This window comes from Megalobrama amblycephala, linkage group LG2 (genome assembly GCF_018812025.1).
Source record: "Megalobrama amblycephala isolate DHTTF-2021 linkage group LG2, ASM1881202v1, whole genome shotgun sequence".
Taxonomy (NCBI): domain Eukaryota; kingdom Metazoa; phylum Chordata; class Actinopteri; order Cypriniformes; family Xenocyprididae; genus Megalobrama; species Megalobrama amblycephala.
In genome coordinates, this window is record NC_063045.1 from 42,813,324 (window position 1) to 42,825,872 (window position 12,549).

The 12,549-nt window shown below is 36.1% G+C and overlaps 2 protein-coding genes across 6 annotated transcripts in view; both read right to left on the reverse strand.

Annotated features, from left to right (window-relative positions):
• Positions 1–28: 28 nt before the first annotated feature.
• On the reverse strand, positions 29–3,904 carry si:ch211-113d22.2 (urokinase plasminogen activator surface receptor). Of its 2 annotated transcripts, none has more exons than XM_048176859.1 (3): positions 3,006–3,904; positions 1,754–1,867; positions 29–504 (listed from the first exon to the last, which is right to left on the reverse strand). In XM_048176859.1, exons 1-3 carry the CDS (start codon positions 3,052–3,054, stop codon positions 290–292), a joined length of 378 nt encoding a protein of 125 aa, XP_048032816.1. In that variant the 5' UTR covers positions 3,055–3,904; the 3' UTR covers positions 29–289. The 2 variants fall into 2 exon arrangements, with proteins under 2 accessions (XP_048032816.1, XP_048032807.1); XM_048176850.1 differs by having other exon boundaries at positions 1,754–1,894.
• Positions 3,905–4,052: 148 nt separating this feature from the next.
• The window catches only part of tacc1 (transforming, acidic coiled-coil containing protein 1), a 32,638-nt gene continuing 24,141 nt past the window's right edge, over positions 4,053–12,549 (reverse strand). For all 4 annotated transcript variants that reach the window (XM_048176751.1, XM_048176741.1, XM_048176731.1 and 1 more), the window contains exons 4-13: positions 11,789–11,849; positions 10,942–11,101; positions 9,820–9,872; positions 9,350–9,484; positions 8,999–9,075; positions 6,849–6,892; positions 6,595–6,755; positions 6,401–6,507; positions 6,179–6,299; positions 4,053–6,061 (exon numbers count right to left, since the gene is read on the reverse strand). In XM_048176751.1, coding sequence (XP_048032708.1) covers positions 5,993–6,061; positions 6,179–6,299; positions 6,401–6,507; positions 6,595–6,755; positions 6,849–6,892; positions 8,999–9,075; positions 9,350–9,484; positions 9,820–9,872; positions 10,942–11,101; positions 11,789–11,849 — 988 coding nt within the window. In that variant the 3' untranslated portion in view covers positions 4,053–5,992. The remainder of the gene's footprint in view (positions 6,062–6,178; positions 6,300–6,400; positions 6,508–6,594; positions 6,756–6,848; positions 6,893–8,998; positions 9,076–9,349; positions 9,485–9,819; positions 9,873–10,941; positions 11,102–11,788; positions 11,850–12,549) is intronic.

Consider the following 12,549-nt stretch of genomic DNA (forward strand, 5'->3'; position numbering starts at 1 on the left):
TGCTTACTTTTCCATAGACAGACAGACAGACAGACAGAACGAACCTTTATTACTTTATTCATTAGTTCAGCAGATGCTCATTTGAGCTCCTGTACAACAGAAAATAAAAGAGATAAACACAAAATCTAAGCAGTGTTTATTTAACCCCTGTATGGGAAACAGCATGAACACACACAGATTATGCTGCTGACCAACAGGCAAAAGCACATCTATCTAGACTGTCAGTGACATTAAATAAGTCTGAGGAGGATTTATTTCACATGTGACTAAAGGTCTCTGTGTTCAGGGTTTACAGGGAACTGACAGCCAGTCTAATGAGCAGGACTCCCAGCAGCAGGACAGGGCTGGAGCTCAGGGTCATGGCGGCATTGTGCTCTCCGTGGCTGTGGGACTGGTGGGGGCCGTTACAGTCGTCGTTGAAGCAGCATTCCAGCTTCACCTCACCATTGCTCATGTTAGACTTGTCACAGAAAGACTTGTAAGCGCATGACTTCATCACAGAGTCTGTGGTGAAGAAAACACATCGATTTAAGCAACTCCACAACGTAACACATCACTTACAAAAACATCCCCTCAGCTTAGCACTGCTTAAAGGGATATAGTTCACCCAAAAATGAAAATTCAGTCATCATTTACTCACCCTCAAGTTGTTCCAAACATGTATGAATTTCTTTGTTCTGTTGAACACAAAGGAAGATATTTTGAGGAAAGTTTGTAACCAGGCTGCCTTGAGGGGAACTATTAACTTCCATAACAAAAAAATAAATACTATGGAAGTCAATTTTGCCTCAGAACCGTTCAGTTTCCCACATTTTTCAAAATATCTTCCTTTGTGTTCAACAGAACAAAGAAATTGATAAAGATTTATAAATGATGACAGAATTTTCATTTTTGGGTGAACTATCCCTTTAAGTATAAACCAGATAATCCTAATTTGGTCTGTGCTTTTGCTTGACTGTGTGCAGTCCAGAAGAAAGTGTGTGATAGTGCAGACCGGGGCTAGTTGACACAAGAACTGTAGCTCATTAACTGTAGGTTTTGAGTCAGAAGAAAAATTACATGAATGTTTGTTTAGCAGTGGTTTTGTATATTGACTTTAAGTTCAAATCAGTCTTAAATCAGCATCATTTTTATGAATTCTGTCCTCCAAATTAAAATCTATTTTTTATTTGTTTGTTTGTTGCTATAGATGCTGGGTAAACAAGTATAACCATATAAAACATTCAAACAAGAGTACTTTTCATACTTTAAATATCAGGTCTGTGCAAGTTGTTGCTTGTTTTACATTTTATAATTTTGTTATTTTATTAATTTCATTTCTTTAAAAAAAAAAAAAAAAAACTACAGTAGTTTGTTTAACGACAGGTTCCATTTTAACAATTTCATATAGCCTAGTGTATCGGAGCATGTTGTCACAATAGGTCAACGAGTTCAATAAACTGTAGCCTACCTGTAAATACTGGTATTCTGCAGTAAAGGTGTTTGATAGCTTTAATTGTAACCAAGTCATTAAGGTATGTGTCTGTACATAAAATGTATTTTCAAAAATAATCACACTCTGGGAAATAGTCACTTGGGTTAAAACTGTGACAACTAGCCCCGGTTTGCCCCACTAAATAACATTGAAACGCCACAGATTTGGTCAAGAGTGATGTCTCCCTCATGTGGCCAGTAAGCGAACTACAACAGCAATCACTGTGTGTGTGTGTGTGTGTGTGTGTGTGTGTGTGTGTGTGTGTGTGTATGTACTCACTGGGTCCTGTGATAGTAGAGCAGGCATCTGAATGAGCAGGACACACTGTGGAGCCCTGCTGGTAACACTCCTCCATGTTTTTGGCCACACATGTGTAACACTTCAACCCCTCACCTTTACACACAGAACAAGACAGCACAGCTGATCTGAGATTAAACCACTCCAAACTCCAAGCATATACTATATTCATTTCACAATGACTATAGGAATATAAATATGTTATATATAATGTACATTACCCATCAAAAGTTTGGAAACATTAAAATTTTTAATGTTTTTGAAAGTCTCACCAAGGCTGCATTTATTTGATCAAAATACAGTAAAATCAGTAGGCTAATATTGTGAAATATTATTACAAAGTAATAAGAAGAACTGTTTTCTATTTGAATATATTTTAAAATGTAATTTATTCCTGTGATGTCAGAGCTGAAATTTTCAGCAACATTATTCCAGACTTCAGTGTCACATGATCCTTCAGAAATCATTCCAACATGTTGATTTTATGATGAGAAACATTTATTATTATTATCAATGTTGAAAATAGTTTTTGCTGTTTAACATTTTTTGAGGAAAATAGAAAGTTCAATGAACAGCAGTTATTTGCATTTATTTAGTATATTTATTAAAGCAGTTATTAAATAGAAATGTTTTGTAACATGGTAATTGTTTCCACAAAAAAATGTTAAGCATCAAAAACTGTGAACATTAATATTGCTGATCAAATACTGATGATATATTATGTTATTATACTGTTGCTGTATATAAAAATGACTGTATATAACATGCATATAAAAATTAGATATTTATGACACAACTAAAAGAAAGACTTTCATATATATTTAATTCATAAATAAACTAACCGTAAATAACAAAATGTTAATAATAAAATAATAATTACATTTAATGTAAAAACACTTGTTGTGGTTACAAACTGTATATAAAAATGTTATTTTATTTATAATACATCTATCCATTTTTATATTTATATTTATTATAAATAATAGCAGTAACAATAAATAATAAAATGTATGTTATATTTACATATATACATACATTTATTATGTGTGGGAGAAAAATTAATATTTGATCAACATGTTAACATTATTGTATAAGTATTTTTTGTAAAATCTCTATTACAGGAGTATCAACACTTAAAGTAATCGCAGCATTAAAATTAACAGCCATAAAGCATATATATTTCTAAAAAATTTTTTTGATTTGGTTGCATTTGATACTATTCAGATATACTCACTGTGTACCACAGCGGAGAACAGGACCAGCAAGGCGAGGAGAGTCTTCATGTTGAGGAGGCTGTATGGACAGAAGTGCTGGGACAATATGGAAGTCTTAACTACAGAACACCTCAGCGCCTCTCCATAATCCCATAGTGTGCATTCATCACCTGAGCATTACACCGGCTTAACACACTCAATTCATCTGCATAATCAACTGTAGACCAGGGGAGAAGGAGGTTGACCATTAAAGAGGGGAAATGATCTATGATCTGGACATTTATCTGTTTTATTTATCTTAAAACAGTTTTCCTTTTTAAAATTAGTGCAGGACCCATGCAAGTCAATTACACTCACCAGAAGGTCACAGAATGAAATCCTGGAATTTATTATCTGTGTACAGCACATTTTGATTCAAACATTGCTTTTGTTGTTTATTATTTGCAGTGCAACACTGTTTTGATTGAAGTATATCTGTCCTCAACATAAGGGCAATCTTTTTGTGAGTGCACATATTAATACCCAGTCTACCCTGTCACCAGATATCCCTCTTAAGAAGAGATTAGCTATGCAACAGACTCACAACGTGAGAATCATTTCTGTAAAGAGGAGGTTACTGATACTATGACTACAACATGCACCTATCACTTCTTGAAGGGTTAGTTCACCCAAAAATGACATTTCCGTCATTAATTACTCACCCTCATGTCGTTCCACACCCGTAAGACCTTTGTTCATCTTCGGAACACAAATTAAGATATTTTTGATGAAATCCGTGAGCTTTCTGGCCTAAGCAACACAATTATCACTTTCAAGGCCCAGAAAGGTAGTAAAGACAAATAGTCAATGTGACTGCAGTGGGTTTACCTTAATGTTATGAAGCGACGAGAATACTTTGCTTCCTATGGGAGATAGGAGTTTCATTAAAAATATCTTAATTTGTGTTTAGAAGACGAATGAAGGTCTTACGGGTTTGGAACGACATTAAGGCGAGTAATTAATGACAGAAATGTCATTTTTGGGTGAACTAACCCTTTAAGGCATTTAAATAAAAAAACACAGTGCCATCAAGCTAAGTATTTCTTTATTCAGGGAATGCATTTATGCACAAAATATATATTAGTCAGTGGGATTTCTGTGCAACTCTCTCTCTCTCTTCCACTTTACAAAACATTAATAACACAATAAAAGAACTTCTCATAAAAATATACACAGGTCAGTGAGTAAAGAACACCAACACACTCCTGAAACAATGTCATGACAATTTACAGGCTCGATTTCTCCACACAACCCGTTAACGTTTGGCACATGGATAGCGGTTTCATTTGGCAGTTAGTTATTCTGAGCTGAAATATTGCATAAGAAAGCAACAGAGGAATTGTGGGTTAAAAAAACAGCCAATAGAAACATCACTTCAGCATTAGGCACATATACTTTAGCAAGTCGGGCAAAAGATTGTCGATTCTTATTATGACTTCATTGAATGTTTCGAAAATGATTCGGTCCATAGGCATAACTTTTGACAGCTTCTCTGCAATTGACTCAGCACAATAAAACAGAGAGTAAACTTATGATATTCTCTGTAATTCATGCAGACTTTGAAACCAAAGTATTTCATAAAAGAAGTTTAAGTGCTTTCAGTTAGGTTTGCTTTTGTGCCGTTACATTTTGCAAAGCTAGCATTTGATCGGATTATTATGACCTCAAGGCTAAAAAAAAGTAACCCATCAGAACATCTGGTAACACCAGAGCTTGCTTAATATAATAAATTATGATAATTTGGCACCTAAACACCCAGAAAAACAATGTATGGAACTACAACTGTCTACAAACTCTTACAACAGAAGTACTGAATATGCTAAAAACTACTCAGTAAAAGAATATTCCGTGTTCAATACAAGTTAAACTCGACAGTATTGTGTTGACTACCACAAAATGTAATTTAAATCCATCCTATTTTTTCTTTTTGTAAAACAAACAAACAAGATTACAGTGGGGGACTTAAATGGAAGTGAATGGGGTCCATTTTTAGAGCAGAAACATGCTTGTAATTTTATAAAAGTATTTACATTAACTCTTCCGTGAACATGTGCATATTATTTGAGCTCTAAAGCTGTTTAAATCATAGTTTTAGGGTTTTAGGCTTTGTATATGGCAACAAAGTATAGCAAAATTGCATTTAACTGTTAAAGAAAAGGTTAGCAAGTGATTTTTAACACTAAAATCATATTAACACTCATACTCGTCTTGTGGCTATACTGTTGAAATAGTGAATACTGTAATGTTTAACATTCACTTTCACTGTAAGTGCCTCACTGTAAACCCAAATTTTTGCTTTTTTTTTTTTTTTTTAAAGAAAGAAGAGGAAATTAATTTTTGTGGTAATCAACACTGTCCATAATCGATGTCAATTGATCTTAACTTGTACTGAACCCGTAAATTTGTATCATGATCTCTAATATATAACCAAAAAATTACACAGGTTACAGTATTATCCAATGCAAGAAATGTAACTAAAAAAGTTGTAAATAATATGATTTGCTCCCTCCGTTACAAATAGCAGCAGTGCAATCATGTAAACTATGAACAAGGCCAATGACCCTCATCCAATGTCTGTACACGAACACCTGAACACACACCCAGAGTCTCTCCCAAACACACAGCTGCCATAACAGTCAGCAGAAAGTCTCAAGCAGTCATCAGAATGAGATATGTGGGTGGTTTCCCCACTGTCTTCAAGAATCTCACACCAATGAAACATTTTATACCACCAAATGTAGGTTTATGTCCAACATCAGCACTTTCTGAATCTGTAAAAAACATTTGGGACTGTTTTATTTGATTCTTCAACTAATATCTTGTTGTTTCTTCCAGTGCCTGAGCCAGACCCATGGAAAGTGACTCCTTTCCAAAAAGGAAAAGAAAGAGAAAAAAAAGCAATGGGAGGTCCAGAGGCGTTCTTGGTGAGGGTGGGTTTGGGTCATTAAGGGCGAGGTTCTTCTTCCTCTTAGTCCGTTGTGCCCAATTTTGCAATGAGCTCATCACAGATCTTAGTGAGCTCTTCAATCTCTTGATTCTGGAAATAATAACATGATTTTTAATAAGGTTTTTTGGAAAAAATGAATAGTGACATCTTGATTTGATGTTCCAGCATGTGTTATATACGGGTGATGGTGAATGTGTGAGAGTTTACCTTCTGTTCGAGCGCCCGCTCCAGGGAGTCCACCTTCATCTGCTCTTTTCTCAGGCTGGCGTTCAGCGCCACGCTCTCTGCGTTGGCTTTAGCTCGCACCTGAGCTATTTCCTCATTCGCTCTACAAAAACGAACGCAGGTCAGATATCATTCAGTTGTGCTAAATACAGTGAATAAAAGGTAAAACTGATGTATCATTTTAATACTGAATATGGTTCTTACTTGTCAAGTTTCTCCTCTGCGTGGATTTTGAGAGTCTGATAACGTTGTTCCTCCTGCCTCACGCGTGTGAGGTAGTCCTGAGCGCACTTCTTTAGCACTTCCTCATTCTGACAAAGAGACCAGCAGAATCATCTGTATATTCAGATGAATCATTTAAATGTTCAGAATTTTGGACATTAAAGAAGATATCTTACCTTCTTAAAGCCCTCAAGCACGGTTTTCATGTTTTCGTAGCGTCTGAACAGGTCGGACAGCGAGCGCTCCACCGAGTTGAGGTCGGCGAGGGCTTGATCTCTCTCCATGGTTATCTGGTGGACACTTTTCTGAGATCCTATGTTCTTTCGCTGCTCGTCTTCTGTATTGCGGAAATTTCCAAAAAGAAATATGCAAACACTTAATCTAAAATTTATATTCATAATGTTACTGAACAGAGAGGTAGATCACTCACCTATCATTTGAGCTACTGTCTTCTCATACTCATCCACTATTTTCCTATGGTGAAATCGGTAAATAATGTTAGAATGTTTCATTGTCCGCACTGTACAGTGATGGGCTGGGTTTCCTGATAACGTTGTCTCTTAGCACACTACGAAGACTCTAAAGGTATACCTTGACTAAAGGTATGTTCCCCCAACTATACCTTAGGAGGTTGCTTAAGGTATACCTTCTTAAGTGCGACGTTACCAGGTGCTGTCCATGGTGAAGGTGATGAATTGGTTGATATTGATAGCTCGAAAATCAATTATTTGCTCAGTGCAGGGGCTGCTTCACTCTGTTATGTGAGAAAGCGGTGTTCTTTATAAAAGAAACACTTAAAAAATAGTTCAAATTGCATTTATCAGAACTCATGGGATCTTATAAATAATCCAAATTGCAAAATAAATTCAACCCTGGATATTTTATATATTTTTGAAATGAGTGTGCTAACCCACAACCTCATGCCCAAACGTATCATGCCTCAACACACTACACTAACTGGCAGTATTCTGGCCTTTAAAAGGGTAATTTATATTATATTATATTATATTATATAAAACAGTTAGTTCCTGTCCTTGATTCTGGTTGGTCAATAGCTGTGTTTTATTCACGATAAAACACGGCTATGACCGCTTCACCCAACGGTTCGTGTATCACTACACAACACCCTTAACAACCACTCTTGGCAACGTAAACTGTTTGTTCTCAATTGATATTGTTCATTGAAACTTACTGTAATATGTAGAAGAGTAGTGTGAGAAAGGAGATTGAGTGAGCGAGTTTATTACCTGCATTCAGATTTAGCATTTTCCTTCAGGTCACTCCTATGTTCATAATAAAAAAATCTGTTTAAATGTCCGCTGCAATATCTTGTCCTTTTAACAGTTAAGGGGTTTTCCCGTGACTGACAGCGCTAGTCAAAGCATTTGTCAGTTGCATCTTGTTCCGTGTTCACGACAATTCAGTCTTTTCGATGTAAAAGTCTTCACTACTGACTGACACACTCATAAAGACAGTCTTTGCTGCCATCTAATGGCGTAATAATGTAACTTCTGTTGCTGTTCACAGTCAGGGACATTTTTTTCTGGCGGAAGGAATGCTTTAGTGAAAGCTTACTTCATGAAAGTTGCATTGATACATATTTTTGGCTTTAATATTTGTATTGTGTGGTAACCATTTTATAAAAGCAATAAGTTACTCAAGACTAGTGCTGTATCGTGAATAAGCACAGGTTGCTTCGCATCGTGCCTAACAACGCCCTTCAGCTGTGACTTATTCACGATACAGCACTAGCCTCTCATACCTTATTGCTCACATATTACATTATTTTTATATATAAGCCATAGTGTCTTCATTTACTTGACAACCAGAAACTAATTTATGTTACTCAATAAAAGTGCAACACGTAAAACATATAATCAACAGCTACTATACTTCAACCAACCAGATGATGACTTTGAATCTCCTGAAGTGTTTCCAGTTAAGTGTGCCATATGCATCAGACATTCAGCCAACAGTTTGTGGTTGTGACGTCTGAGGCTGAGACTACTGACATAGTAGCCAGGGGACTAAAGTTTTCATGGATGAAATAGTGAACATACACTAAATTCCCTGCAGACGGTGCCCTCTTTGATTTAGCACAACTATTCGCTGTATCATTGTCATAGTTTGACCAACCACAATCATTCCCTTTAAATAGACTCCTAAACCTTTACTGTCTAATGGTTTGCCAGCTGATGTACTTTTGGATAATATAATTAAAAAGCTAACAACCATTAGTGTAATGACAATTAGCCTAATTGAACACTGAGTGCACAACTTAAGAATTATATTCGTATAGACTGAGATGTAAAGAAGCTTTTTGCACAGTGGTGGCCACTAGCGAAGTGAACTGTCAACAGTGATAAGGTATAGAGCTAAGAGTGGTCCAGACCAACCTTACGAACGTGTGACTTACAGAAGGTATACTTAACTAAGAACGTTTTGGGAAACAAGTATTAACAATAAGGTACATCTTAAGGTATAACTTAAGAATGACATAGCATTAAGTAGGATTCAGGAAACCCAGCCCAGGGGATTAAACATGGTGTATTCTGGGATGGGTTCTAGATAAGGATGTACCTCATTTCAATGACCTCCAGTTTACCCTCCTCATATTTCCTCTTCCACTCATTGGCTTCGATCTCTTTGGCAATTATCTACCAGTACAAAACGCAACTTTATCCACAGGCAACAGACTTTTAAATACAATTTAAAACTACAATTCAATTTTATATAAACCATTACAACAAATTTAATAGCAAAAAATCTTTAAAATAATAATTAATTAAAAAAATATATATAATTAAAAACAAAATATAACAATTTTTATTTTGTTTGTTTGACATTTAATGTGTTTACATGTACTGCATAATGTGACAGACTGATCTCAGGACAGTATATCTGGACACAGGGCAGGTGTTTGAGTGTTACCTCTTCTCTGATGAGTGTGAGCACTGCTGCTTTATCTATCTCACTGAGAGGGATTGAATCCAGTCCTGGACTCGTCTTTTCTATGGTCTCACTGTCGGGAGAGCTCAGAGAATGACTCTTACACAGACTCTCACTCTGCAGAACAAACAGAGAAAAGCTTGAGGAACTATTTCATTTTGAAACTGATTTATTATACCTTGTTCTTTCTTATAAATAATAATAGCACTATTTCGTAACATACATAATACCACATTTTTCAATGAGATGAAACAATGACTACAGTCTTTCCTCTGACCCAGTTATTAGTTTGCCCTTGAACAGATTAAGTCATGTGGACATCACTAATCCCCTTAATGGGTTTATAATTATGAATCTCTCTCAGACGGATACATGGCACCTCAGCTAGGAGTGTGTTGAAGGAATTCAGAATTCTAAAGGAATGCCATAGATACTAATCAATCAGAACTTACCGGAGAGGAAAGGTCGTTTTCATCATACTGGTCTGTCATGCCAACTGGCAGATCTGATTAAAAAAGAAAGGCAGATTATTACTTACTTGACTGACCATTTCCCAGGATTTTATAATTGATCTTTTATTTGTTACTTGCCAGTGAACAAAAAACAAAAAAAACAAAAAAACAAATAAACCGTAAAAGGTATTTAAACAGTTTAAAACAGTGTTTCTATGCTTAAATATGAAGATTTTAAATAATTCATAAAGTAGCCATTAGAGGGCAGCACAAGTGCAGCGTTCAACTCTTTCTTCTAAAATAATGTATCTTTCTACTCTTAACTACCAATTTTAATGAATGTGAAAGAAGAAACAGAAATAAAGCTGTCTTTATGCAGATACTATCTAGAGACAACACGAAACGGCATTCGCAATGTTTGTAGCAAAAGTAAAACAATAATCAGCGGGATCTATTGTAGGCCGGGTCTTAACTGTATCCTTGCGATCTGATTGGATCGTGTGAAGTTCAACCGCGAAGTCTATGTTATGGTCGTATTGGTTAATATTATTCAATTTCCCGCCCGCACAGTCCTACACGACGTCAAGCACCAAAATAAAAAGTACGGTAGTTTCTGAGTCAAATACAGTTACAAAAGTTTATGAAAACAACTTTTCATTCAAATAATCTGTCTTCTTTAAACTAGATAACCAGGGATGTATTTTTGTATCTATGAAAGGACCGCTGCTTCATCAACTTAATGAACTTCATCAACTACAAATGACAAAACATAATCTTGCCAAACTGCTGCACTCTGGTGGCTCAAAGGATCCTATTTAATATGTAATGGGAATAATAGGATTGTCTGCAACTGTTTTTGTTTACTGGGCAAATTAATATGCCAACAGAACAGAGCACTGTTATTTTTTTCCTGGGAGAGAAAGAAGCAAGCTGAACAAGTAAGTCTGTTTCCCATACAATGCCCCCAAACTGTCCAAACTAACAGAGCAGTGCTTGTTAAACCTCATTAGTGGCAGATTGGCCCAGTCTCTAATAATTATTGATGAATTATCTAAGAATAAACACTGCAGTACTACAAGAAGAACCGAATGAGCACTAACAAGCCCATGACTGTTCCCTCACCATCTGCAGTCTTGGTACAGGTGGTTGTTTTGGTGCAGTCTGAAAACTCCTCTGGCCCGTCCTTCTGGCCCATGACAGTAGAGGCTAACTTCTCCTCATCTGTGGCGTGATGGACGCGGTGAGGCAGTTTAGATGCAGGATCCTCCTGCACGTCTTTCTCCTATGAATGAGAAAGCGGATAATAATGATTATACATATAGACTTTACAGATTTTGCACTGATTGTAAACAGTGATTTTCCCTGGCTGTATACAAAATAGCACAGGCGAAATATTTGAACAGTCTAATAAATTAGTTACAGCCCCTCAGACTCTGTTCTCCACACTCTCTGGGACAAAAGCATAGATGGACACGGTGACCTGTTTTAAAAACTGCATCGTTTCAGTTTGTGTAGTGCGCGCACACACACACACACACACACGCGCGCACACACACACACACACACACACACACACACACACACACACACACACACACACACACACACACACACACACACACACAATGATGCACACTAGTGTCCCAGTTTAGAGAGAGCAATAATATAGAGATACTGTATTTCAAGAGGAGGGGTTGTTCAGAGGGTTAATGGGAGAAAGAGAGAGACTGAGGGAACATGAAGGAGGATGTTTGCTGAGTCACTGCAGTAACCACAAAGTCCAAGACAATACATCACTCCTAGACGCTTTGTATACACTATATAGTTGTTATGTTTATGCTTTCACAGTCATGTACATACAAAAGCACACACATATATGAAATACAGATATACAAAATACACAGATGCACGCATGCCCACACAAAACAAGATGCATACTCTTATTTGTTGGGCAGTACTGAAATCCTACCTGATTGCAGACATCCAGAACTAGGGACTGATTCTCATACTTCTTTACTTTACATGAGTTCCTGCAGAAAGGAATATTGACAGCATCAGTATATGCCACCAAGAAACATTGGAATAACATTTATCAAAAACTTCCCTCTTCAAAGTATACTGTATTGATAGTTGCAGTAATACAGATGGTATTAGACAGACAAATATACAGTCTGATTAATCAACATTTGGTGATATTTTGCTACCATTTTAAATATTTTGTCAATCGATAATGCACATTTTAAATTGGAAACGTTGTGTAACTTAACTTACTTTTAGCAATTTTCTATACATTTTGGCACAATTAAAAGTGTAGATTTTTTTTTTTTTTTTTCATTTCCAGCATTTCCAGCAAAAGTTTTAGATAAACATGTTTAAAATGATGTACACTAACATTTAAAACTTTAGTGCATTATATCCTACAGTGGGTACGGAAAGTATTCAGACCCCCTTACATTTTTCACTCTTTGTTATATTGCAGCCATTTGCTAAAATCATTTAAGTTCATTTTTTTCCTCATTAATGTACACACAGCACCCCATATTGACAGAAAAACACAAAATTGTTGACATTTTTGCAGATTTATTAAAAAAGAAAAACTGAACTATCTAAGTATTCAGACCCTTTGCTGTGACACTCATATATTTAACTCAGGTGCTGTCCATTTCTTCGGATCATCCTTGAGATGGTTCTACACCTTCATTTGAGTCCAGCTGTGTTTGATTATACTGA

What these genes read in the sequence shown, in the direction of transcription:
- si:ch211-113d22.2 (XM_048176850.1), bottom strand. Translation starts at nt 3,054, where the DNA reads ATGAAGACTCTCCTCGCCTTGCTGGTCCTGTTCTCCGCTGTGGTACAC. An exon ending in GTTCTCCGCTGTGGTACACA is followed by an intron (nt 1,895 to 3,005) that starts GTGAGTATATCT and finishes ATCTCAGATCAG; the next exon opens with CTGTGCTGTCTTGTTCTGTG. An exon ending in CTCTACTATCACAGGACCCA is followed by an intron (nt 505 to 1,753) that starts GTGAGTACATAC and finishes TCTTCACCACAG; the next exon opens with ACTCTGTGATGAAGTCATGC.